General features: G+C 41.5%; 1 protein-coding gene across 3 annotated transcripts in view; it reads left to right on the forward strand.

Annotated features, from left to right (window-relative positions):
* LOC103115692 (bifunctional heparan sulfate N-deacetylase/N-sulfotransferase 3) overlaps positions 1-27,521 on the forward strand; it is a 230,622-nt gene that overhangs the window by 79,643 nt on the left and 123,458 nt on the right. For all 3 annotated transcript variants that reach the window (XM_060177023.1, XM_060177028.1, XM_060177040.1), the window contains exons 4-5: positions 3,981-4,135; positions 26,358-26,543. In XM_060177023.1, the coding sequence (XP_060033006.1) occupies positions 3,981-4,135; positions 26,358-26,543 (341 nt within the window). The remainder of the gene's footprint in view (positions 1-3,980; positions 4,136-26,357; positions 26,544-27,521) is intronic.

A 27,521-nucleotide genomic window follows, 5' to 3' on the forward strand; every position in this document is an offset into this window, starting at 1 on the left:
AAATGGCTGTTGAGAAGGCCCACCAAACGCCTAGGCTCAGTTAAGTAAATAATAATAATAATAAATAGGGAAGATATATCCCCCAATACTCAGTTGGCTAAGGCACCAAACCTCTTCTTCTAAAAAAAAAAAAAAAAATTCAAATCAGATGCTCTGCTAACCACGAGAAGTAGATTGTTTGTGTTTCTTTCACAGGAATCCCAGGAAAAACATCTGGACACCTGCACACTCTGACATCACCCACTAGATGGCACGACTACAGTGGCACACCCCCCGAAACCCTAGATGTCACCTGACACAATCTAAAGAACCTGATTCACAGACTCCAAGGACAGAACTTTCTTACTGCCTGTCTGCCCTTCCTGCTTCTGCTTTGCCTGTCATGTTTTGGCAGTTCCAGCTCACTCTCTACAAAAAAGCGGAATTCCAGCGGCTGACCTTCCTCATGCAGCGTTTCGTCCCCTGCCATTTCTCCCCCTAGTCGCCTACTTTGGACTGACACTTCTACTGGACTTGCTGGTTTACCCTTTGGACACTTTACACAATTTTACAGCAGCTTCCTTCCCTTCACGCTGCTGCCTTTTCAAAGACTGACCCTGAGTAGTTCATAGACTTTGCAGACTGTTGCCTTGAGGACTATACAATGCCAAATAGCCGCTCTGCTTGGAGGGCCATGCCCTCCTGCCTACAGATCCTGCCCTTTGAGACAGGAAATGCCCCCTCATTATGAACCCTTGCCCCCCCCCAGAGACAGGAAACATTCCTTTGCGCACCAAGCCTTCCCTTGATATCACACTGGCTCTTACTGCTCCCCTACTTGTCCTTTCCTGTTTTGTTATAACATTCAGGTTTATGCCCAAAAGGTTTCTGCTCACCCCTACACTACTATTCCTCTGTCACAGATGGAGTCTTTTACAGACATTGATCCATTCTAATGCAATGACTAGACAGAAAGATAGGGAAAGATGTAGAAATATTGTGAGGAGATGGTGGAGCCTGGCAGAGCTTAACCTATGAGATGAGTCCCTCCAGGTAAGTCTCTCTCTCTACAGAGGGGTTGAGTACAGGGGGGACACATGAATCTCACAAGGTTGGAGGCCATGTAAGTCTTCCCTCCCCCACAAAAACATCCTACATCTTCCCACCTGAGCATGGCATTCCATAAAAACATTTAAGCCTGCTCCACTCTAAATTTCCTATACTGTGGCCATTAGATATAAGGAAAGGGGGAGATGCTGGGAAATTGTACAGATGCTGTCACATCTGCCATGTTGTCCCCTCAGGCTATAGCTAGTTCCAGCAAGAGTTGGGACATTCTCAGAGTGCCTGTTCCGCCTGTTCCGCCATGTTGTGCCCTCAGGGCATTGTCAATTCCCCGCAATAGTTGAAGTGCTTTGGTTACTCCTCCCCCTTCCCATTCCTGCGATAGTTATTATCCTACCCTGGAGTGCTATGGTTACTCCTCCCCCTTCTCATTCTCATGAGAGCTACTCCCATAAAAGCACTTCTTCTTCCGTCCCTCGCTCTCTTGCCCACTTTTCACCTCGGTGATGGCAGGATGTTGCACGTAGCAGGAGGTGGCCATTTTGGCTAGCTCCACATGGCCTCAACAGCTGTATTCCCTCCCCAACCCTGAGTTCCCCACTCGAATAAAGGATTGTGTTCCCTTTCTGCTCCAAACCTCCTTTTTCTGCATCCCGCCACCACCAGCACAGCAAGCTACATTAAAGAAATTATGTAACTTGCCCACAGACATACACCTCAAATGTGTCAGAACCAAGAAATGATAAGCATTTAACTCCAAAAGTGACACTTGGTACACTATGCTATATCAGCATCATTGTATGAAGGTGGGGGTATGTTTAAGTTTCCCTCTTATATGGGAAAGGGGTGGTTAGAGTACTTTGCGTATATGAGAGTGTCCTATTGAAGGAGTGCATTATTCCATTCATTCTGCCCCATTAATCTGTGTGCCCTCCTGTATGATTTAGAATGCCATGGAGTATATCCTTCTCTGCCTTTCTCTGTGCTAAGTGGCTTTCACTGCCCATAAATTACAGGATCGGATCCTTTTTATTGCCAGTGAGTTCTTTCTGCCTTTGTTCCCTTGGAAATTTGAATGAAAGGACACTGCTGATCACAGGCAATGGACTCAAAGAGGGGTGGGTGAAGGCAGGAACCCATCCTCCACTGAAGCCCCCCCCATAGTAGACCTTTCTTAAACCCATCCCATCATAAGCCACTGTTGAAAATATGAGAGGACATTGTATCCGCACAGAGGGCATTAAGTGGGTTCTGTGTTGTAGCTGCATCATTTGCTGATCATTAAAAAAGTCATACAGTGCTCTGCTAGGACAGTGGGAAGGCACCTTTTACTCTCCCATTCATTTTTTTTTCCTCTATTGAGAGATTAATGTTTTACAGCCGACAGTAAATACAATAGTTTGTACATGCATAACGTTTCTCAGTTTTCCACATAACAATACAACCCCCACTAGGTCCTCTGTCATCCTTTTCCAGGACCTGTACTCCCTCCCACCCCCACCCACCCCAGAGTCTTTTACTTTGATGCAATACGCCAACTCCAGTTCTCTCATTCATTCTTAGTACCCAGAAACTGTGCCCTTGGAAGTCCTTAACTAATCCACCCCCTCAATTAAGACACCTGATGGGTTTCCCACATTCATCTAAACACCAGTCAGGAGGAGTGGAAGAAATAAAACAAGCTACAATGACTTCCCCATGGTTCACCTCCCATAACTTCCAACCTTTACCTTTCTTCCAATTCTCTCCCCTGCCCCTCATTTTCTTTTCTTTTTTCTTTTTTTTTTTTTTAATCAGAGCACTACTCAGCTGTGGTTCCTAGTGGTGCAGGAGGGATTGAACCTGGGACACTGGAGCCTTGGGCATGAGAGTCTTTTTACATAACCATTATGCTATCTACCCTCCTCTCATTTTCTCAGTAACAATTTCAGCCTTTCATTTCCTCCTCCTCCTCCTCCTCTTCCTTCTCCTCCTCCTCTTCCTCCTTCTTCTTCCTCCTCTTCTTCTTCTCCTTCTTCTTTTTTTCTCCTTCTCCTTCTCCTTCTCCTTCTTCTTCTCCTTCTCCTTCTCTTTCTCCTCCTTCTCCTTCTTCTCCTCCTCCTTTTTTTTCCTCCCATCTTGGCATGAGTTTTCACCAAATATTATTGAATTACTTCATGTTAGGTCTAAGTCAATACCCAAATAAATTCTGGTACTACTGTGTTACTTTGACACCACACATGTGAAGATTATCTAATCCTGGAGCCTGGCCACACTTCTCCTGTCTCGGAGTCCCTCTGTTACATGGCCCCCTGTTCTGCCTCCTTTCTCTCCAAACTACAAATTATAAAAATGTGCTGATGTCATTGGAAATGGTTGCCTATTTCCATCTTGCCATAATTGTCTATCCACATCTTATTTCTTAAGAGAGTTTTGTCCAGGAGTCGGGCAGTAGCACAGCAGGTTAAGCGCACGTGGCACAAAGTGCAAGGACGGGTGTTAAGGATCCAGGTTTGAGCCCCCAGCTCCCCACCCACAGGGGGTGACGCTTCACAAACGGTGAAGCAGGTCTGTAGGTGTCTATCTTTCTCTCCCCTTCTCTGTCTTCCCCTCCTCTCTCTATTTCTCTCTGTCCTATTCAGCAACAACAACATCAATAACAACAATAATAATAACCACAGCAATGATAAAAACAACAAGGGCAATAAAAAAGGAAAATATATATATATATATATATATGATTTTTATCCTATTCTACAGTTGTTTCCTAAGCAACAGATTTTCCTATGCTGCATGTCCTGTTCTGATTCTCTCACCCATCAAGCCTAGTATAAATGGTGGCATCTAAACTCATGTACAGAAGTATGTAATTAAGTGAATGGGTAGAACGTTTGAACCATATATATGATCAATGCAACTGGATTTCACTGAATCATCGTCCCCCTCTCTCCCAAAAGGAACTGAAGAGGAAGATGAGGGGGATGACCGTCTTTTGGGGTCCGTGGAGGAGTTCTGGTGGTTCCCTCACATGTGGAGCCACATGCAGCCCCACCTCTTCCACAACGAGTCGTCTTTGGTGGAGCAGATGATTCTTAACAAAAAATTTGCCTTAGTAAGTAACTCACTTTGAATCTCACATTGCACCAGTTTACACTGACTAGAAACAACCACGGTGTTTTAAAGTGGAGAACCGCATAGTTGTTTTTTTTTTGGGGGGGGAGGGTTGTTTGTTTGTTTGTTTTTGAGTGTTTCTCATGTTGGTACTTCTTTTTAATTTGATTTATTGGAGGATTAATGGTTTATAGTCAACAGTAAAACACAGTAATTTGTGCATGTGTAACATTTCTCACTTTCTCACAAAACTATTCAACCCCCACTGCTCCTCTGCCATCAAGTTCCTGGGCCTGAGTCCATGATATCATGTTGGTACTTTTGAAGCACTTTTCTGTAGATTGTTACAACAGTTTGGCATTTCCACCTTTCAGTTTGTGACCTTCCAATCTGGGCTGGGTACACATCACTGTTTAATATTTCAAGGGGGGGGGGTCTCATGTAGGAAGAACTTTGCAAGATATCTGTGACTCAGACACAGAGGACCAGGAGGTAGTGCAGCAGGTTAAGCATACATAGCATGAAGCCCAAGGGCCAGCGTAAGAATCTGGGTTGGAGCCCCCAGCTCCCCACCTACAGGGGAAATCGCTTCACAAGTGGTGAAGCAGGTCTGCAGGTGTCTGTCTTTCTCTCCCCTTCTCCATCTTCCCCTCCTCTCTCGATTTCACGCTGTCCTATCCAGGAATAACAACAACAAGGGCATCAAAATGGGGGGAAAAAATGCCCTCCAGGAGCACTGGATTTGTAGTGCAGGCACCAAGCCCCAACGATTAACCTAGAAGCAAAAAAATAAACAAGCAAAAAAAGGCTCAGAAACATGGTGTGTTCCGATAAGGGTACATAAAGCATAGGTTGGGGACAGAGCAGGAAGAGCACCGGATTAAACGCACATAGTACTAAGCACAAGGACTTGCATAAGAATCGGGTTTGAGTCCCCAGCTCCCCACCTGCCTCACAAGCAGCAAAGCAAGCCTGCAGGTGTCTTTTTCTTCCCCTCTCTGTCTTCCCTTCAATTTCTCTCTGCCCTACCCTGACGGTCCCAGTTCAGGACGCCAGTTGCCGGGCTAGCTTCACCGGCGAGAGAGAGACGACCAGGGACTCACGGCTGAGTGGGACTCAGTTCAGGCTTTATTGATGAGGAATGCAGTGCAAGCTAGCTAGCTCTAATGACAATCCTGTCCTATATTTATATATCTTCTGAGACAGAAGTGTCAGGAAGCAGAAGTACATAGGATAGGGGTGGGGAGAAGGAAAAAGTGCTGGAAACAATGGGGATTAAACCAATGAAAACAATGATTATGTAAATAAACCACAGCAGCAAGCAATGCAACAGAAGAGGTCTTAGAAGCAGAATTTAGAAGCAGACCAGCACTACCCAATAACAACAATAATAACAGCAACAGCACCAACAACAATGAAAAAAAGATGGTCACCAGGGGTGCAGAAGGTAGAAGGTCTGGCTTCTGTAATTGCTTCTCTGCTGAACATGGGCATTGGCAGGTAGATCCATTCTCCCAGCCTGTTTCTATCTTTCCCTAGTGGGGCAGGACTCTGGAGAGGTGGGGTTCTAGGACACATTGGTGAGGTCATCTGCCCAAGGAAATCAGGTTGGCATCATGCCTGGTAACAACTTCTTCTTCTAACGTTTGCCCTTCTTCTGTAGCCAGTCAACAGCGTCAGGTTGAAAGCTGTCAGGAGCTGCTTGTTGCTGGCTTTGAAAGTGACTGGGATCCATGTGGATTCAGTCGGCTAGGAAGGATCGTCAGTTTCCCCAATGAATGGGTACTCACGGGATGCACCACGAGAAGGTCGATCCAATGCATCCCTGCAATTTGGTATCTGAAAAAGCATTAAGATATAAAGCAGATTTCTGACAAATCAGTGACCTGGAGCAATTTCTCATTTGTAGTGAATGTTCTGTTCATATCCTCTGCCCATTTTTGGATGGGGTCATTTGCTTTTTTGTTACTAAGCTTGCTGAGCTCTTTGTATATTTTGGTGATTAGTCTCTTGTCTGATGTATGGCATGTGAAGATCTTCTCCCACTCTGTGAGGGGACTCTTTGTGTGATGGTTGCTTTGGCTGTGCAGAAGCTTTTCAATTTGATGTAGTCCCATTGATTTGTTTTTGTTTCAGTCTTCTTTGCAACTGCTAAAAAGACACCATGAAGTTCATAATGAAATAGTGTCTACCTGGACATAGAGTGATGGTATAAAAACAATATTCCTAGTGACAAATACTTCAGGTCCTGGTAGAATTGGGGTACACCGCCCTCTGGTTTATTTCTCCTATCACTTACCCCTCTGGGAGGATGGACCAAAATTCTTTATGGGATGCAGAAGGTAGAAGGTGTGGTTTCTATAATTGCTTCTCCCCTGGACCCTAGTGGGCCCCAGATTCAATTCTCTGCTACCTTTTCCAGCATGTCAGAATCTTTCTTAAAGAACTTTCAGGAACCTCAGGGAAAACTCTTGGCTGCATGACTTCTGTCTCTAATTTTCCATTTTCCCTGTGCCATCAGGACTACCGAATGATTCTCTTGTATCACCAGGCAGAAGAGAAATTAATTAAAATTGGACCTGTGAATTGGGTTGGGAGCAAGTGAGACAGTCTGAAGTCATAAATAATGCAGTTATAGAAGGCCGGGGTTTCTGGTCTCAATTCAACTATTATGTGAGCTTTATAATCATGCACTAGTCACTAGTGGTTGGTGTTCAGTTTTGATATCTATAAAATGAGAATAAAAAATATGCTTGTAAATTATTGTAAGAATTAAAAGACAATAATTGCTGTTGTTATCTCTGGGGCTTTACTCTTTTGGTCTGAATTTTTTTTTATTTTTCTATCACACAGAATGAGTCAGAGGGAAAGAAACCACCACACTAAAACTTCCTTCTATGCAATGAGGGCAGGGCTTAAGGCTGGGTGGTGCAAATGACAAAGCAAGGGCACTATCCAGGTGAGCTATGTTACTGGCCCTTTATCTGGAAATTTACCTTCAGATATGTGTGGTGCTAACGCCTCAGTGGGAAGGGAATTAACACAAATCTAGAAAAGATATAGAGTTCACATCAATCCAAGGTCATCCTGGTACAAAAAAAAAAATTCTAAGAATGAGTACTTTTTTTTTAATTGAGGTGGGGGTAATAGTTTAAAGCACAGCTATTGGCACATCTGTTTTTTTTTAACTTTTTATTTATAAAAAAAGGAAACATTGACAAAACCATAGGATAAGAGGGGTACAGATTCGCACTATTCCCACCACCAGACCTCTGTATACCAACCCATCCCCTAACAGCTTTCGTTACTACTCTTTAATCCTCTGGGAGTATGGACCCAAGGTCATTGTGGGATGCAGAAGGTTGAAGGTCTGGCTTCTGGAATTGCTTCCCTACTGAACATGGGCGTTAACTGGTCAATCCATACTTCCATCCTGTCTCTCTCTTTCCCTAGTGGGGAAAGGCTCTGTGGAAGCAGAGATCCAAGGCACATTGGTAGGGTTGTCCAGGGAAGTCTAATTGGCATCATGCTAGCATCTGGAACCTGGTGGCTGAAAAGAGAGTTAACGTACAGAGGCAAACAAATTGTTGGACAATCATGGGCCTAAAGGCTGGAATAGTGCAGGTGAAGCATTGGGGGGGTCCTCCATTTTATATATAGCTAGTAGGCATATTTTACTTATACTTCAAAGGACCTGTAGCTATACTAGTGATTTTTTTTTGTTTCTTTCGTTTTGTTTTGCCTGAGCCTGAAATCTGATATGCAGGTGAATCCTAATTATTGTCTGGGGAGATGATGTCATGTCTGGGAAAAGGACCAGAAAGTTGGCACATCTTTTATCCTCCAAACACCTTGGCTACTTAGACAACAACTGAGGATGACAGTTTTATTATAATGAAGATAAAAAAACAAAAGCTACCGTCTCCTCAGTGCTTATGCCATGCTAATCACTGTTCCCTAATGCATTACAAATGCATTCTTTTTCCTATTTCCTGTTGTAATGACTGAGGAGAGACTGATCCTGAATTCAGTCTGGACTGTCCTCTCTCCTGACAAACTAAGTTGACTGGCCCTGTGTTTGATTAAACATTAAAGAGTAGATGTGGTCTTATTTCTGAAGATCCTTCCTGCTTGTTTTCTACTGCCTGGAGGAACATAGTTTGGATTGTCAAGTCTCTAGTTAGGTGTCACACTCCCAAGACATGCCTCTTCCTGGCAGTGGAGTTGGGAGGTTAACACTGCTTAAATCTTAGTCATCCGTTATCCTCTCAATTCATGGTTATGTTTTTAGCTGAATACACTAAGCTAATGTGTCTTTCTGTGCATGTCTGGGTTTTCCAGTCTTCACATTTTATAAGGCCAATATCGGCACACACCGATTTCTCTTTTTTATTATTGATTATTTTTTATTTAATTATAATTATCTTTCTTTATTTCTTAGATAGAGACTGCAATAAATTGAGAGGGGAAGGGAGTGATAGGGATGGAGAGAGACAGAGAGACATCTGCAGTACTGCTTCACCACTTGCAAAGCTTTCCCCCTGCTGGTGGGGACTGGGGGCTTGAACCTGGGTCCTTGCGCACTGCAACTAGGTGCTCCACCACCTGGCCCCCACACTGATCTCTTCATGCAAGTAATAACAAAGTACCCTTATTCTCTATTACACTCTGTTGCCAGGAAATATCACACATGGAGTTTGAGTCCTTCCTGAAGTCTGCTTTGATGAGGGAGGGTGGGGCACAGAATTTAGAAGGTGGATGTGGGGTGGAATTATGATACTTTGGAACATTACAATTTATAATGGGGTATTAATCAGAAATTTAAAAAACGGTTTGAAAAAAATCTGCCTTGATAGACTACTTCTTATGAAGACTACTGAAACAACAAAAAATAACTCTCTTCTCACGTGCCAGGCTTTCATTTTTTCTTTAAATTGGTGCTTTCTTTTCTGCTAGTGTGTTTTCATCCCTCACAAAATCCTTTCTCTTTCTCCAGATATTTCAGAAGAAACTACTAAGTGATTTTCTTCTCCCTGTTCTCTCTTACTGGTTAATGTTGCTAATATCAAAGGTCTCAGACTTCTGAAGAAAACAGAATTACCTACTGTTTGCTGAGTTGAAATAGGAATTTGAATGTCCTCTAATACAAATCATGGCCATGTTTACACATTTTAATGTGTTGTTTACTGTTCTATTTATATTCTAGAAAAAAGGTGACTTTGCCACTTTGCCTCACAGGAGCTCACAAATATATATATATATATATATATTCACAATATCAGCATGGAGGGCACTACTGTTGTTTTCTTATCAAAATATCAAAGAATTAAAAAAAAAGTACACTTGAAGCTGAGTAACTATTTTAGGGAGTGGACTGAAGCTAAAAAAACAAACATACGTTTGACACTATTTTTATATATTTGCTCCTTTACATTCTCTTCCTTTTGTATTTGATAAGACAGGGAGAGACCAAGGAAAGAAGGAGAGAGATAGAAAGAGACCTGCAGACCTGTTTCACCACCCATGAAGCTCCCCACCACTGCAGGGGGTGGGGGGGCGGAGGGACCATGCGCTTGAAACTGAGTCCTTGTGCACGGTAACACCAGCGTTTAGCCAAAGTGCTACCACTTGTGGTGGGGAGCTTCATGGGTGGCGAAACAGGTCTGCAGGTATCTTTCTATCTCTCTCCTTCTTTCCTTGGTTTCTCCTTGTCTTAACAAATACAAAAGGAAGAGAGTGTAAAGGAGCAAATATATAAAAATAGTGTCAAACGTATGTTTGTTCTTTTACACATTACTGAGGAAAAAGGCAAGGGCTGAGGAGGGGGGGAGGGAAAGACTCTTAAACATCTGAGCACTGGACTTTCATGCTAGACAACCCATGAAATACCCAGCATTGACATATGCCAGAGCTTAGCAGGCTCTAGCATCTTCACCCCCAACCTCTGCAATATCAATAGATAAATAAAAATCTTAAAAGGAGAGAAAGCAACATATTCTATAGATTCTAACCTTTTCTTGAGTAAGGAGCCATGCGATAAACTGCCCACATAATCTGAACTTTAATAGTTTATACCATCCAAGGAAAAGTGGGGATCAGTCATTTTTGAGATTGTGGTTAGCCAAGAGGTGAATATTACTGATTATGACTGAACAAGATGCAGAGGCTACACAGGCTCCTTCCCTGAATATGGGCCCCAGATCAAATCTATGGGAGTTTACAGTTAATGGTATTTATATATTTTCCTCAGATTTGGGAGTTACTCTCTTCCCCGATCCAGCTTTCTAGGCCTATTTCCAACTCTGACACCATCACCCCAGACAATACCTTTGGTCCACCTGCATGTTAGTTGTCAGGCTCAGGCAAAAATTATTAGTCATGGGTCCCTTGGAATATACCTTAAATAGATCTACTAGCTTTTTCCAAAATGGAGACCCCAAATCTCATGTGCTATATTCTTGCCTTAGGTTCCTGATTATTTAACAAGTTGTTCTGCTTTATATCTGTTTTTAAATTTTTTCATTTATAAAAAAGAAACATTGAAAAAAACCATAAGATAAGAGGGGTAGGGACTGGAGGTAGCGCAGCGGACTAAGCACACATGGCATAAAATTCAAGGACCGGCAGAAAGATCCCAGTTCAAGCACCAGGCTCCCCACCTGCAGGGGAGTCGCTTCACAGGTGGTGAAGAGGTCTGCAGATGTCTATCTTTCTCTCCCCCTTCTGTCTTCTCCTCCTCTCTCCATTTCTCTCTGTCCTATCTAACAACAATGACATCAATAACAACAGTAATAATAATCACAATGGTAAAACAACAAGGGCAACAAAAGGGGAAAAAAAAGTAGCCTCCAGGAGCAGTGGATTCATGGTGCAGGCACCGAGCCCCAGCAATAATCCTAGAAGCAAAAAAAAAAAAAGAGGGGTACAACTCCCACCACTTGAGCTCTGTATCCCATCCCCTCCCCTGATAGCTTCCCTATTCTTTAACCCTCTGGGAGTACGGACCCAGGGTCATTATGGGATGCAGAAAGTGGAAGATCTGGCTTCTATAATTGCTTCTCCACTAAAAATGGGCATTTCCAGGTCGATCCATACTCTCAGACTGTCTCTCTCTTTCCCTGGTGGGGTGGGGTTCTAGAGAAGCAGGGCTTCAGGACAGACACCATTGGTGGGGTTGTCTGCCCAGGGAAGTCCAGTTGGCCTCATGTTAGTATCTGGAACCAGGTGGCTGAAAGAAGAGTTAACATATAAAGCCAAACAAATTGTTGACTAATCATGAACCTCAATGCTGAAATAGTGCACATGAAGAGTTGGGGGGTCTCCATTTTTGTTGATAGTTAGTAGACCTATTTTAGTTATATTCCAAAGGACCCATGACTATATTCGGTTGTTTTGGGCTTCTTTCTTCCCTTTTTTTTTTTTTTCTGAGCCTGACATCTGATATGCAGGTGGATCCAAGTTATTGTCTGAGGAGATGGTGTCATGGATGGAAAAAGGACCAGAAAGCTGGGTCAGGGAAGAGAATAGCCCCCTAATATGGGAAAGGTATATAAATATTGTGGACTGTAAACACCATCAATTTTATCAGATCTGGAGCCCATATTCAGCTTAGGAGCCTATGTGACCTCTGCATCCCTATAGATCTGAGCTCACATTCTGTGATCATGAGTAGGAATATTCCAAGTGGCTCCATTTTCAGGACCCATCTTCCTTGGGTGTAGCATAGAGTATGTTGTCCAACCTCCCTTCTGAGGATGGAACATTCTCTGCCATAGTTGATCCAAGTTGAGGGCAAGGTCCTATGGGAGCCCACAAAGGGGTCTATTGTGTTGTTCCTGATAGAGATGACCAGTAACAATGGAGAGAGGGATTTATTTGAGGTCTGGGCCCATCATGTCTGTTTGGGAATCTCAGGACTCCCCAACTAGGGCCCCAGCTGATGGGGTGACCTGGCAGTGACTAAAGAGTCATCATTAAAGTATGCCAGTCTCTTGCCTTTATTCAGCTTTTGCAGTCCTTGCTTTGATAAGGTTAGCTTTGGAGTGACTGCGGGAAGTGTAATAGGAAGTAGGTGAGGAGGGTATCTAAGTCCAGGTAGACACTAATTCATTATGAACTTCATGGTGTCTTTTTAGCAATTGCAAAGAAGACTGAAATAAAAACAAATCAATGGGACTACATCAAATTGAAAAGCTTCTGCACAGCCAAAGCAACCATCACACAAAGAGACCCCTCACAGAGTGGGAGAAGATCTTCACATGCCATACATCAGACAAGAGACTAATCACCAAAATATACAAAGAGCCCAGCAAACTTAGCAACAAAAAAGCAAATGATCCCATCCAAAAATGGGCAGAGGATATGAACAAAACATTCACTACACACGAAAAATAGCTCCAGGTCGCTGATTGTCAGAGATCTGCTTTATATCTTAATGCTTTTTCAGACACCAAGTTGCAGTTGTTACCATGCATGATGCCTTGTTTATTTTACTTGACTTGTTTCCTTGTTTATTTTACTTGACTAAGTAAAATCACCCCAAATTCTATTTTTACCTCAAAAGGCAAAATTTAATCTTTTCATGTAGCAGAGCAGTTTTCCACTGAGCATATACCCCACAGTTTACCTTATCCAGTCATCTGTCAGTGAACATCTACAGAGATTCTAACGACTGTACTTTTTTTTATTTCTTTTAGGGGATGACGGGCTTGCAGTCAATAGTAAAACACAGTAATTTGTGCATGTGTAACATTTCTCAGTTTTCCACATAACAATTCAACCAACCCCCACTAGGTGTTCCTCTGCCGTCATGTTCCAGGACCTGAACCCATCCACACCCCAGAGTCTTTGACTTTGGTGAGATACACAAAATCCAATCCAAGTTCTGCTTTGTGTTTTTCCTTCTGTTCTTATTTTTCAACTTCTGTCTATGAGTGAGATCATGCCATATTCTTCCTTCTCGTTCTGACTTATCTCACTTAACATGATTCTTTAAAGCTCCATCCCAGATGAGGTGAAGAAGGTAACTTCACCATTTTTAATAGCTGAGTAGTATTCCATTGTGTATATTGACTACACCTTACTCAGTCGCTCATCTGTTGGACACCTGGGTTGCTTCCAGGTTTTGGCTATTACAAACTGTGCTGCTGTTTGTTTTTTTTAAAAGAATCCCCCATACTATTTTCCATAGACACTGCACTAATTTACAATCTTATCCACAATGAACATTGTTAAATTTGTATTTTATCTATTTACATACATCTTATTTATCTATACTTTAATAAACACTGAATCTACTAGATGTTATTTACCATTCTGTATTTTATTTACTTTTAATTATATACTTTTTATTTATTATTGGATAGAGACAGATAGAAATTGCTGTGAGAGGGGAAATAAGCAAGAGAGAGAGGGAGAGAGAGAGAGGGAGAGACACACACCTGCAACCCTGCTTCACCTGCTTCACTCCCCCTGCAGGTGGAGACCAGGGACTTGAACCTGGGTCCCTGCATATTGTTATATATGCACTTAACCAGGTGCGCCACTGCCTGGTCCCTCATTTACCATTCTGTATCCATACTTATCTGTATCAGAAGAACTTTACTTGAATATACAGGATTGTATTCCCTCTTCAATGACTTCTTTTCTCAAAGGACTGACTCAAGTTTATGGTAGATTATATTCAGAGTTTATAGTCAAGATATTTCCCAGTCATCATGTCACTGATCAATCAACGGCTACTAACAAATGTAGAACTGGAGCTGATCTGAAGATTGTGAGCCACATTATATATATATATATATATATATATATATATATATATATATATATATATATATATATATATAAATTTTTATTTGTAAAAAGAAAACACTGACAAAAACCACAGGATAAGAGGGGTACAACTCCACACAATTCCCACCACCAGAACTCCGTATCTCATCCCCTCCCCTGATAGCTTTTCCATTCTATATCCCACTGGGAGCATGGACCCAGGGTTATTATGGGATGCAGAAGATGGAAGGTCTGGCTTCTGTAATTGCTTCCCTGCTGAACATAGGTGTTGACAGGTCGATTTATACTCCCTGCCTGTCTCTCTCGGGATGGAGCTCTAGGGAAGCAGGGCTCCAGGACACATTGGTGGGGTTGTCTGCCCAGGAAAGACCAGTTGACATCACGCTAGCATTTGGAACCTATTGGCTGAAAGAAGAGTTGACATATAAAGCCAAACAAACTGTTGACTGATCATGAACCTAAAGGCTGGAATAGTGCAGATGAAGATTGGGGGGTCTCCGTTTTGTAAGTCATTAGAAGACCTGTTTTAGTTATATTCCAATATTTTCTAATCAACCTCCACAGCTGTGTTTCCTGATGGCTACAATCATCCCATGCAACTTTGCGTAAAGGATTTGCTTGACCTACCATAATAAGCCATTAGACAGAGCTTTCAAAACTGAATTAAAATGGACACCAAAGTCCCAGGTGAGGCGGAAGTGGCCACACTGCAAACGAATGACAGTTTAGATGTGTTTGCTGAAACCCATTAAAAACAGTAGGTGTTTGTGACCACCTTGGTGACAGTGAAGACCCCCAAGCAAGAATTTGATATCATAGTCTCACATTCTCTTAGTCTAAAAAGGTTTTTTTTTTTTTCCATTTTATTTGATAGGACAGAGAGAAATTGAGAGAGGAAGGGAGATAGAGAAGGAAAGAGAAAGAAAGAGAGATACCACTTGTGAAATGTCCCTGCTGTAAGTGGGGAGCTGGGGGATCCTTGCGCTTAGTACTAAGTGCGCTTAAGAGGATACTCGCAGGGTGTATTCGCAATGTCCTCTGTTTGTATGATCAGCACCGTGAGCAGTAAGTGTCTCCGTGTCTGTTGTAAACAATATGCAGTAGTTCTAACAAAGAACAAGATCAACTTCTCATTTCTCTCAGGACTGTCTTTCTTTTCTAGCTTCTGGGAGATGGGGTATCTTTCAGGACCTAAATGTCAGTAAAAAATTAGTACTGTTCTGATTTAAAAGACTCTCAGTGTAATCAACCTTGTGTTCTTTATTTTTCTCAGAAAGAGTAACTGTATTTGCCAGTACTTTGGGAATATAGCCTACCTGTGAATGTTTATAGCTTTATTAACTCTCAAGAACCCCCAAAAGTGTACTGAAACTCATGACTTCAAACTCAGAGAAAAGTAGGATTAAACTAAAGCCTCTATTGTGTCTCCAGATAGATCATTTCATTTTCAGTGATTTTTGCTACAGCATTAAAAAAAAATGTAAGGTTCATAAATCCAGTTTTTACAGTTCTACCAACCCCTTCATGTTACTTACTTGATGAAATTGCATCCATCCAAAATGATCTACCCAGTCTGTGCACAGCACGTTATTCTTTTGAGTGTTCTTACAACAGCGTACCTGTTAGTGGTGTGCTTGTGTATGAGACTCTCAACAAAGTTCTGAAGACACTCCAGAAACTCTGAAGGGAATTCCAAGAGAGGAAAATGATATGATTCTGTCTCACAGAAACTTACCTGAAATGAATGATATAATGATGAGGGGGAAACAAGAGGCACATTTGTCATTCTCCTCCAAATAATTCTTTCTACAGGATACAGGGGAAAACAGAAGTTCAAATGCTGACCTTTCTTTAGCCCTTTTCAGGACTGGTACTGAATAATTAACTTTGCTACTGCAATGTCTTAATATACTTCCTTACTGGGGCCGGGTGGTGGCGCACCTGGTTGAGCACACACATTACAGTGCACAAGGACTCAGGTTCAAGCCCCCAGTCCTCACCTGCAGGGGGAAAGCTTTGCAAGCGGTAAAGCAAGTTTGCAAGTGTCTCTCTGCCTCTCTCACTCTCTATCACCCCCTTTCTCTCAATTTCTTTTTTTGCTACATTTGATACTGTACTCGTGATTTTTAAACCTAAAGGATTTGGGGACCTATAAAAATGTTATTAACAAGGGAAGCTCACTTAAGCCGTGAGTCAAGAGGTTTTTATTGGAATTTCATCCCATAGGCATGATTGAATCACTGGCCACATGACTGAGCTCTCGGCCCCCCATTAGGAAGTCATGCTGATAACCTGACTCAAAGCATCAACTCTCTGTTTAGATGGTGAATCTTTCCTGCATGGACAAAGTCCAGTCATCTTATTAGCATCCTGACTCACCTTTGTTAACCTAAACTCAGAGATGACCTGAGGACCCACTATGAAAACAAAGACATCCCTATCGACCAGGAAACTTTAAGGATTTACGTTTACCATCAGAAATAAGGAATGATGGAGACCAGTCACGTTTTTTATTACACAACATTGCCGAGAGAGAGTGATTTCAAACACTTAAGTTAAATCTATTAAATAAAATGATTTTCACAGATTGGTTTCTTACCCAATTAGCAGAGAGAAATTTATGTTATGAGTTCTAAAAAAAAACTATAAGGAAATTTAGTGGTCAAATATATCAATATCAACATTATACAGATTTACGTAAGCATGATAATCACTATCTTCCTTAACTATGTTGGAAGGAATGTATACATGTACCAACCAGGTGGTGGTACACCTGGTTAAGTGCACACACTACACTACAGTGCTTAAGGACCTGAGTTCAAGGCCCTGGTCCCTACCTGCAGGGGGAAATCTTCACAGGTGGTAAAGATGCAAGTGTCTCTCTGTCTCTCTTCTACCTCCCCTTCCCCTCTCAATTTCTTTCTGTCTCTATCTAATAATAAATTAATAAAATTTAAAACAATAATTGTATACATGTTCATTTAAGAGTAGATCGTGGGTTTAAAAGAGTTACACTTAGCATCTGAATATCAGATAATTTACTTAAAAAAAAAACACACACACACAATGACTAATCAAAGAAACATAGAATTGTAAATCCAAACATAATGACTAAGTATATAAATCCTTTATTTCACAACTGAAAAAAAAAAATCAATTTCCCATGTCAATGTACTTTGCTCTTTCAAAATCTTTGAATTTAAACCATAAGAGAAATGCCATCATCTCTCATGGGAACAGATTCTAACACTTACTCTGTTAGCATTCAGCACCAATATAGATTCCCTAACCTCTAGCTACGCCTGGGTTGTGCTGCTTTGTTGTAGATTAAGAAGTGAGCGAGTTTATTTTATTTTTTTAATATTTATTTATTTACTCCTTTTGTTGCCCTTATTTGATTATTATAGGTATTATTGTTGTTGTCGTTCTTGGATAGAACAGAGAGATATGAAGAGAGGAGGGGAAGACAGGGGGAGAGAAAGACAGACACCTGCAGACCTACTTCACCGCATGTGAAGCGACTCCCCTGCAGGTGGGGAGCCAGGGGCTGGAACCGAGATCCTTACGCTGGTCCATGCACTTTGCACTACATGCGCTTCACCCACTGCACTACCGCCCGACTCCCAGTGAGTTTATTTTGAATGGTGACTTTGCATTCAATTTCCTTCTGAGCTACCATAAGCCCATTCTGCTAATAAAACTCGGAGTTAAACTGAGATCATTGAGCAACTGAAAAATCAGAAGAGGGGGTGGTCAGAATGAATTCGTGTGCTTGCTGAGTGCTTGCCCATGGCAGCACCCAGACTCGTGCAGCTTATTGTTTCATGAGGAAAAGAGAGATTAATAGTCATATGAAACAGTAGTCACTTACATGTGGCATAGCCTATGAAAAAAACAGTGAAGGCCACTAAGAGAAATCTTGATTTAAGTGGACATTAATCAATAAAGACTTGTAAAGATTTAACAGACCGGGAGTTGGGAGGTAGCACAGCTGGTTAAGTGCAGATGGCACAAGGTGCAAGAACCAGTTTAAGGATCCCGGTTCGAGCCCCCGGTTCCCCCACCTGCTGGGGAGTCCCTTCACAGGCAGTGAAGTAGGTCTGCAGGTGTCTATCTTTCTCTCCCCCTCTCTGCCTTCCTCTCCTCTCTCCATGTCACTCTGTCCTATCTAACAACGATGACAACAATAATAACTACTCATCTGTTGTTCCTCTAATTCTGCTGGCCCTTTCCTCCATAGTTGTCTTCATTTCTGTAATTATTAGGTTTACTATTGCTTACATACTTTTCTTATCTATGATTACTTCTGACTGATTTGGAGTTTCTTCTGGGCTCCTGTCTTGATTCATTGTAGTAGTGTTTCATTTGCTCTTGGTTTAACGTTTTTTTTTTATTAATGTGTTTTTTTTCTGTTCTGTTGTTCTTCAGTTTTTGTGTTTTGGATACAAGCCACGCTATACTAAATACCTTTATGACAAATGCAGTCACCAACCTCAGAAATTACAACAATAGTAACTGAAGCAAGGATTGATGCAGTTTAACCAATACCAGTTAGCCAAACAATGCCTCCAGTCTAAGAAAAGGTAGTGGCCAAATCCAAATGAAAAAGAAAGAGAAAGGAAAAAAGGGCAAGCAAGAATAGACAATTATGCAAATCTACTGTCCACTGTAAATTCTAGGGGTAGCAAGAGGAGAAAGGGAAGTAGAGAAGAGACACACACACAGAGAGAGAGAGTCCACTCTGAGATTTCTTCCCCAAAATAATTCACAAACAAGTATCAGTGAATTAAGAAAGCAGAAGGAGGAAGGAAGAAAAGAAGACAAGAATGAGAAGAAAAAAAAAAAAAGAGCAGTGATAGGAAAGAGTTTGCTTTTTTTTTTAATTAGGAGGAGGAAAAAAGGGAAGAGTAGATGGAGGAGGTAGAGTAAAACAAGTTCCTCTCACAATGGATAGGACACTCGGTCACCTAGCAATGGAAAAAACAATAGCAGTTAATTTTGGTCAACCTGAAGGGGGGGGGAAGGGACACATGTATATATAATAGTAATAATAAAATAGAATAGAGTAAAAAACCCTAACAGTCAGTCTGCAGCTTGGATGGCTCCAGACTGGCTCAGGCAGCCTGAGCAAAGACAGCCAATTGTTAAAACAAACAACAAACAAACAAACAAAAAAACCTCCAGGCAGTCTTTCCCAGGCAGGGGTGAGTCTCTGATTGATCAGATATTTTGTCCCTCAAATAGAGCTCCAGCCACTTAGAAAGAAAAAAAGAGAGAGAGAAGAAAATCAAAAAGTAAAAGGATTGGAATCACACCCCTGGTGAGCAAGGAATCTTGGTAAAGAAAAAGGCTCAGTGGGGAGCCTGCTAGTAGCAGCTCTCCAGCCCCTGGGGTCAGGTTATGGGGTGGTGGAGAGGGGTGCACTTCAGAAATCATCAAAAGATTTTTTTTCTTTTTTCTCTGTTTTCTAACCCAAGATTGAGCTATCTCCTTGATGTCACACTTAGAACCCCTTATTCACCATCCTGCTGACAGCCCAGTATCCTACCCTATACATCAGTTGTTGTCAGCTGCCTCCAAGTTGTCATCTTGGTTCTGTCCCCCTTGTTTGAAGTATTTTTCAGTCAACTCTCTAGAGAATGGATTGGACACGAACAAAAAAGAAAAGAAAATGAGATAGAATAGTGAAGAACCAATGCTAGAAAGTCACAGGATAAGATGATAGATCAGAGTACAATGATGGTGACAATGACAGAATTGAAGAAGTGCCTAGATGTGAGACATGCCCTAAAGGTAGGCACTGACTGACAGGGTATGATAAGGAGCTGGACTTGGGTGAGGATGGGAAATTCAGTGGCAAAGACAGCAACTGATTGGCTGATGATTGATAGTATCATCATTTTATGACATCAAGGGATCCTGAAGGGTATGCATTTTGTGGGGGTGAGTTGAGAGGAAGTAATCAAGGGAGAGGAATCAATTTCCCCAGATCTCCCCATATTTAAGGCCCATTTTATCCAAATAATGCTATGTTCCCCAGCCTTTTTGATCCATGACTCCTGCTATGAAAATACTGATTCAAGATGTTACTTTCAATAAAGGATTAACAAAAAGAATAAAGATTAACAAAAAGAATAAAAGTTTTTATCTAAAATACCCATTATTTTAGACTGTTTGTGCCAGATTACAAAGTAATATTGGACTTGGAGGATAGCATGATGGTTATGTTAAAAAAAACCTTCATGCCTGAGGCACCAAAGGCCCCAGGTTCAATCCCCAGCACCACCATTAACCAAAGCTGATAGCCAAACAAACAAACAAAAAAGTTTAATTTCAAGTTAAAAGGTCTGAAGAGAAAAAAAAGTCAAGAATTTAGCATTATGGCTAACCTTTAACAATATGATAATTTGCCTTTCAAAACACATAATCTGTTATTTTAGCATAAACTTTTAAAGTCATTTATCTATTCTTAAATATATTTATTATTTAATAGAGACAGAGAGAAATTAAAAGCAGAGGGGAAGATACAGACAGAGAGAAACCTGCAGCCCTACTTCACCACCAGTGAAGCTCTCCTGCAGATGTTGGACCAGGGGCTTGAACCCAGATCCTTGTACACTATTATATGCTGAATCAGGTACCCACCACCTGGCCCCTCTCTTTTTTTTTTTAAAGGAGTGAGAGAACAATACTGTAATCATTTTGCACATGAAATATCAGGGACATTCATGGACCTCCTATTTAAGAGTCCAGTGCTAGGGGCAGAAGTTGAAAAAAAAAGATCAGAAGAGAAAACACAAGTAGAACCTGAACTGGAGTTGGTGTTATAAGTAAAAGACTCTGGAATGGGTAGGTAGGGGAGAGTACAGGTCCTGGAAAAAAGATGACAGAGGACCTAGTGAGGGTTGTATTGTTATGTGGAAAACTAAGAAATATTAGCATGTACAAACTATTGTATTCACTGTCAAATGTAAAACATTAATCCCTCAATAATGGAAAAAAATTATTTTAAAAAAGTGTTTTACTGGGGATCGGGTGGTAGCACAGCGAGCTAAGCGCACATGGGTGACTTACAGATATTTAAAGACTATCTTGGGTCCTGGGAAGATAGCATAATGGTTATGCCAAATACTTTCATGCCTGAGGTTCTGAAATCCCAGGTTCAATTCCCCATCTTAGACTTAATATCATCATAATTTTGTTCATGTTTGAATTTTATAATGTGAAGTTATGCATTTCATACTTGTATCTCATATCTTTTTTAGAATAAGTTGTAATTATTAATGTCTATATGAATCCCTTTGGTTGACATTAAGTTCCTTTCATCTAATCCATTATCACAGCACCGCTATATTTTACGAGAGAACCCTCCTACTTCCTCCTCTCCTCCCCTTCTTACTCCTTTTGCTCCTCCTCCTCACCCTTCTCCTTGGGCAGAGGACTAGAGAAAGAAAGGGGGGTAAAGAAAGAGACCTACAGCAGTGCCCCACCACTCATGAGGCATCTCCCCATCCAAGGTGGGAGGACCATGGATTTGAACCTGGGTCCTCACACATGGTAATATTTGTACTCTAACCAGTAGGCACAACCCAGCCCCTAATTGACATTTTCTAATACAGTTTAGGTGTTGAGAAGTTTATAAAAAATGTGATATTTGGGAGGCCAGGTGGTGGCGCACCTTGTTAAACACACATGTTACAGTACACGAGGACCCAGGTTCAAGCCCCCAGTCCCCACCTGCAGAGGGAAAGCTTGGCGAGCAGTGAAGCAGGGCTGCAGGTGTCTCTCTTACTCTCTCCCTCTCTATCTCCCCCATCCTTTCAGTTTCTGGCTGTCTTGATCCAACAAATAAAGATAATTTAAAAATTAGAAAAATAAATACTTTTATAAAATGTGATGTTGCAATTCCATTTAGAAGGGGATCCTGGGAGTCAGGTGGTAGCACAGCAGGTTAAGTGCAGGTGGCACAAAGCCCAAGGACCTGCATAAGGATCCCGGTTCAAACCTCCGGTTCCCCACCTGCAGGGGAGTAACTTCACAGGCGGTGAAGCAGGTCTGCAGGTGTCTCTCTTTCTCTCCCCCTCTCTGTCTTCCTCTCCTCTCTCTATATCTCTCTGTCCTATCCAACAACGATGACATCAATAACAACAATAATAACTACAACAATAAAAAACAACAAGGGCAACAAAAGGGAATAAATAAATAAATATTTAAAAAGAAGGGGATCCTAAATGATATCATTACAATTATATAATTACAGTAATTTCTACAGAGATACAAATAAAATGAAGCACAGGAAACTCCCTCTTCCACCTGTACCACTATCCTGTCTTTTCCTGACAGCAGCAATGTAGAGCATTCTCAGCTAGGCTGACTGAACTGAGGGAAAGGGTATCCTTGTTGGGGGAGGGAGATATTATAATGCCGGGCTAGCCTGAGGGTGTTTCTTCCCGGGCACGTGCTCTCTGCGTTGGAGAAAACTGGCCGGAGCCAGCCTAAACCTAGGCTGCTGCTTACTCAGCGTAGCGCGACAGGAACCAGGAACTCTCGTGGCTGAGTGGAAACGCAATGCAATGCTGCCTTTATTGATCTGCCTTTATATCTTCTGAAGTGGAAGTGGCAGGTCGGAAAAGGAAATGGGTAGGATAGGGGGTGAGGAGAAGAAAAGAGCGTGAAAGTAGCCAGCTTCCGTCTAACCAGTGGGGTTTAAACCAATACCCTACAGGCAGAGTAGGTCTCAGGCAAAACAATGATTGTGTAAATGAACCACAGCATTAAGCAATGGAGCAGAGGGAGCTGGCGTAATGCCCAACATCATAATACAGTGTATTGCAAGGACACAATCATCAGAAGCTGGGGGTGAGGGGAGGTGGGTCAGTGTCGGTAGGTTAAGACTGATACTCCCAGCAGGTGAGAAATGATAGGATGAAGATATGAGGACTCTGCACTCCAGCTCCATCATCACCCAGAGAGAGAGAAGGAAAAAGGAGAGGGGCATATGGAGGCAGCTATGATGTTATGAGTGGCTTAGAGGGGAAGAGAGGATTGAATCCGAAAAAGAAGGGGCAACTATGTGTAAATGTGGACAGATAGTTGTAGAGAAGATGGTTGGCCCATGTCTACAACTTAAGGGGAACAATGGTAGATAGCAGTGGGGAGAGGGAAGATCCAGAACTCTGGTGGTGGGAATGGTGTGGATTCAAACCCCTGTCGATATGTAATTCGGTAATATAAAAATCAATTTAAAAATATCAAAAAAAGTTATCTTACCGCCAAAAACAAAAAAAAAAAAGACTACTTTTTGAGGACTTGGAATACTGTATGAAAAGCATTTGAGAGAGTCAGACAGTAGCATAGTGGGTTTAGCGCACTTTGGCACAAAGACTGTGCTGGTGTAAGGATTCCAGTTCGAGCCCCCGGCTCCCCACCTGCAGGGGAGTCGCTTCACAGGCGGTGAAGCAGGTCTGCAGGTGTCTGTCTTTCTCTCCCCCTCTCTGTCTCCCCTTTCTCTCTTCATTTACTCTATGTCTTATCCAACAATGATGACATCAATAACAACAACAATAATAACTACAACAATAAAACAACAAGGGCAACAAAAGGGAAAATAAATAAATAAATTTTTAAAAGTTTTTTTTTTAAAAAAAGCATTCGAATAGGTGTTCAGATAATGACAAACCATCAGGAACCCATCTTCCTTTGGCACTCACGCCCTTCAGGCCGTCTCTTCACCTCCTGCTACTTTGGCACAAAGTTAGCCCAAACTCTTCCACATTGCCCATGCCCATTTGTAACACCTTTATAAATCAATGCATTTAGCAGCCTTAGACTGTGACTTTCTGTACATGACATTGTTCTTTGGCATCAAGAAAAGCCATAACCATTTCAAATGAAGCATATTTGAGTGGAACTTTTGAAGAATTATAAAGCAGCTGAAAAATATTGGCAGAAAAAGCAAATCTCATTTAAGAGAGAAACAGAGAGAGAGGAAAAAAAAAACACATTGACTGCAGAAGCCATGGGTGTTCTTTCTATGGATGGTATGTTTTATCTCGTATGCTTATGTAATTTTCTTTCATGCCAAAGAGACTGTGTCGGGCTTAATGGGTTATCTCAAGTAAAGAGTAGTCAAAACTACACAGTTCTTGTTCCAGATCTCTTCCACATAAATCCATACACCATATAGATTTGTTTCTAGAACTGAAGGATACAATTGGGCAAAGTAACAAAGAGAAAATATTTTTAATATACAATTCATGTGTTTTATAGATTCTGGAAATGTGTGTTCATGTGTCTGTGTACTTGTACACACTGGAACTATCATTATGTCAACCAAGTTCTTAGAAATTTTGTTCCTTTGTACCTTCACTTTCACAATAATCAAGCAATCATCTCTGAAGAAAATTACTCTATAAGAATTTAACTTATTAGCCAATAGAAATATGTGTATCTCAGATCGATGGGGTTTACAGTCAACAATATTTATACACCTTTCCCATATTTGGGAGCTATTCTCTTCCCTGATCCAGCTTTCTGGTCTTTTTTCCAGCCATGATATCATCTCCCCAGACAATAACTTGGATCCACCTGCATATCAGATGTCAGGATCAGGGGAAAAAAAAAAAAACTAGTATAGGCACAGGACTTTTGGAATATGGCTAAAATATGCCTACTAGCTATCTACAAAACAGAGATAACCCCACACACACACACTCTTCATCTGCACTACTCCAGCCTTTAGATTCATGATTAGTCAACAATTTGTTTGGCTTTATGTTAACTCTCTTTTCAGCCACCAGGTTCCAGATGCTAGCATGATGCCAACCAGACTTCCCTGGACAGACAACCTCACCAATGAGTACCGGAGCTCCAATTCCCCAGAACCTGCCCCACTAGGGAAAGAGAGAGACAGCCTGGGAGTATGGATAGACCTATCAATGCCCATGTTCAGCAGGGAAGCAATTACAGAAGCCAGACCTTCCACCTTCTGCAACCCACAATGACCTTGGGTCCATACTCCCAGAGGGTTAAAGAATAGGAAAGCTGGCAGGGGTAGATAGCATAATAGTTATGCAAACAGACTCTCATGCCTGAGGCTCCATTGTCCCAGGTTCAATCCCCTGCACCACCATAAGCCAGAGCTGAGCAGTGCTCTGGTTAAAAAAATAATAATAATAAAAATAAAATAAAATAAAATGAAAAAGAATAAGAATAAGAAAGCTATCAGGGAAGAGGATGGGATACGGAGTTCTGGTGGTGGGAACTGTGAGGAGTTGTATCCCTCTTATCCTATGGTTTTGTCAGTGTTTCCTTTTTATAAATAAAAGAAAAGAAAAAAGAAAAAAAGAAAGAATTATGTGTATCTTGGGGGCTGGGCAGTGGTGCACCCGGTTAAGCACACACAGTACTAGGCACAAGGACTATGCGAGGATCCAGGTTAGGTTTGAGCCCCCACTCCTCACCTGCAGGAAGAAAGCTTCACGAAGGGTGAAGCAGGTCTGCAGGTGTCTATCTTTCTCTCTCCCTTTGTATGCCCCTCCTCTCTCAATTTCTCTCTGTCCTATCCAATAACGTGGAAAAAAATGGCTGCCAGGGACAGTGAATTTATAATGCTGGCACTGAGCGAGCTCTAGCAGTAACCTTAGAAGAAAAAATTTTTAAAGCATAAAAAATAAAGAAAAAAATGTGTGTCTCTAAGGCAAGGTACATTGTCTTTCATGAAGGAACCAAATAAATGTGACAGACTTGTTGTAAACTGATTATTGGACAAAATAAAAATCTTTTTATCCAGCCTAGTGAACTGAAAAATACATCTTATCCTTCTAGTAGGTATTGGTTTTATTTTATGGGAATTGGCAGAATATCATTTGTAGAAAACATTTGCCGTTTAACTTGCTGGAATTGTGAGCAGTAGAAGAATAAATGATGATGACAGAATGCATGGAATACAGGCCCTTCTAAAAAATTTTTGTTGTTGTTGTTAAATTCACTAGTCCTGTCTGACCACCTCTCAAGACACCATTGTGTCAACAACATCAAAACAGCAGGCTAGGCTGTCTAGAGGTCTTCATAGTTATCTCTTTAACTTTCCCATATAGTTAAATCACGGTGATTATAAGCAAATGGATTACAGTAAATTTGAATGTTCTGGTGTGAAAACAGAATCAAGATAAATGCTCGCACATTCTGGAGTTGGTGTTATTGCACCAAAATAAAAGAATGGAGTTGGGGGGAGGGGGGAGGGTTCAGGTCCTAGAACAGGATGGTGGAGGGCCCAGTGGGGGTTGTATTGTCAGGTGGAAAACTGGGAAATGTTATGCATGTACAAACTGTTGTATTTCCTGTAGACTGTAGAACATTAATCCCCCAATAAAGAATTGTTTTTAAAAAATGTTCTCACATTCTAATAAACATCTGCTTGGTCTCAGGAGCATGGCATTCCTACTGACATGGGCTACGCGGTGGCCCCTCATCATTCGGGAGTTTACCCTGTACACGTTCAGCTTTATGAGGCCTGGAAGAAGGTTTGGAACATTAGAATCACCAGCACCGAAGAATATCCACATCTGAAACCAGCTAGATACCGGAGGGGCTTCATTCACAAAAACATCATGGTGAGCTCGCTCCAGTATTCTGCCCAATTTACATTCCTCGTTTAAAGGGAAATGGAAAGAACAGAACAAACCATTAAAAGCTACATAGTTTGTGCCTGTTACCAAATGACCTGTGTTTCTCTGAAAGACGACTATCATGTGGTTTCACTCATATGTGCAATATAAAAACACAGAAACAAATGAACTCATTTAAAAAGATTGTCAACGGGTTGCAAAGCCTTTCTGAAAACTCTGATGGTCACCCTGAGGAGGGAAAGAAGAGATGGGGAGGGGGGGCACAGAAATGTGGTGATGGGTGTCATGTGGAACCGTACCCTTATAATCTTAGGATCTTCTAAACTATAATTAAATCACTAATAAATTTTTAAGTAGAAGTATAAATCAAAAAAAAAGAAACCTAAATTTAGAAATTAGTCAGAAGGAGGAAGGAGGATAAGTACCACATGATAATATTCAGGAGTGGGACGTAAAAAATATAGCAAGGGAAAAAAAAACTGGAAGAGACATTAGTAAAATATGGTCTAGCCCACCAAATTCAAGGATTCAAAAGGGGGGCACAGATGGGGTTTAAATGGGGTTAGGGACCCAGTGTCCTGTGGTAGAGGGAGATGCAGTTTGTTGGAGGGTTAGCGACGCTAACACCTATCTTAGTGAAATGTGAGACCACCTCTGTGACCATAACAATCTTGTAAAGCATTTCATAAATAAACTAAAGCTTGACTTAGAGGATCAGAGAGGTAGCACAAGGGTAGGGTACCTGCCTAGCATTCAGAAAGTCCTCAGTTTGATCCCTACATGAGGGCAACAGAGACAAAAACAGGTGAAATTCCATGGCTGACAAAGCAGTGCACTGTGTGAAAAGAGAGAGAGAGAGAAAGAGACCTGGAATAAAGCACTGCTCCATCATCCATGGATTGGAACTAGATATATACTGTTCACACACACACCTTTTATTTTTATTTTAATATTTATTTATTT

This window comes from Erinaceus europaeus, chromosome 2 (assembly GCF_950295315.1).
Source record: "Erinaceus europaeus chromosome 2, mEriEur2.1, whole genome shotgun sequence".
In the NCBI taxonomy this organism is placed as follows: domain Eukaryota; kingdom Metazoa; phylum Chordata; class Mammalia; order Eulipotyphla; family Erinaceidae; genus Erinaceus; species Erinaceus europaeus.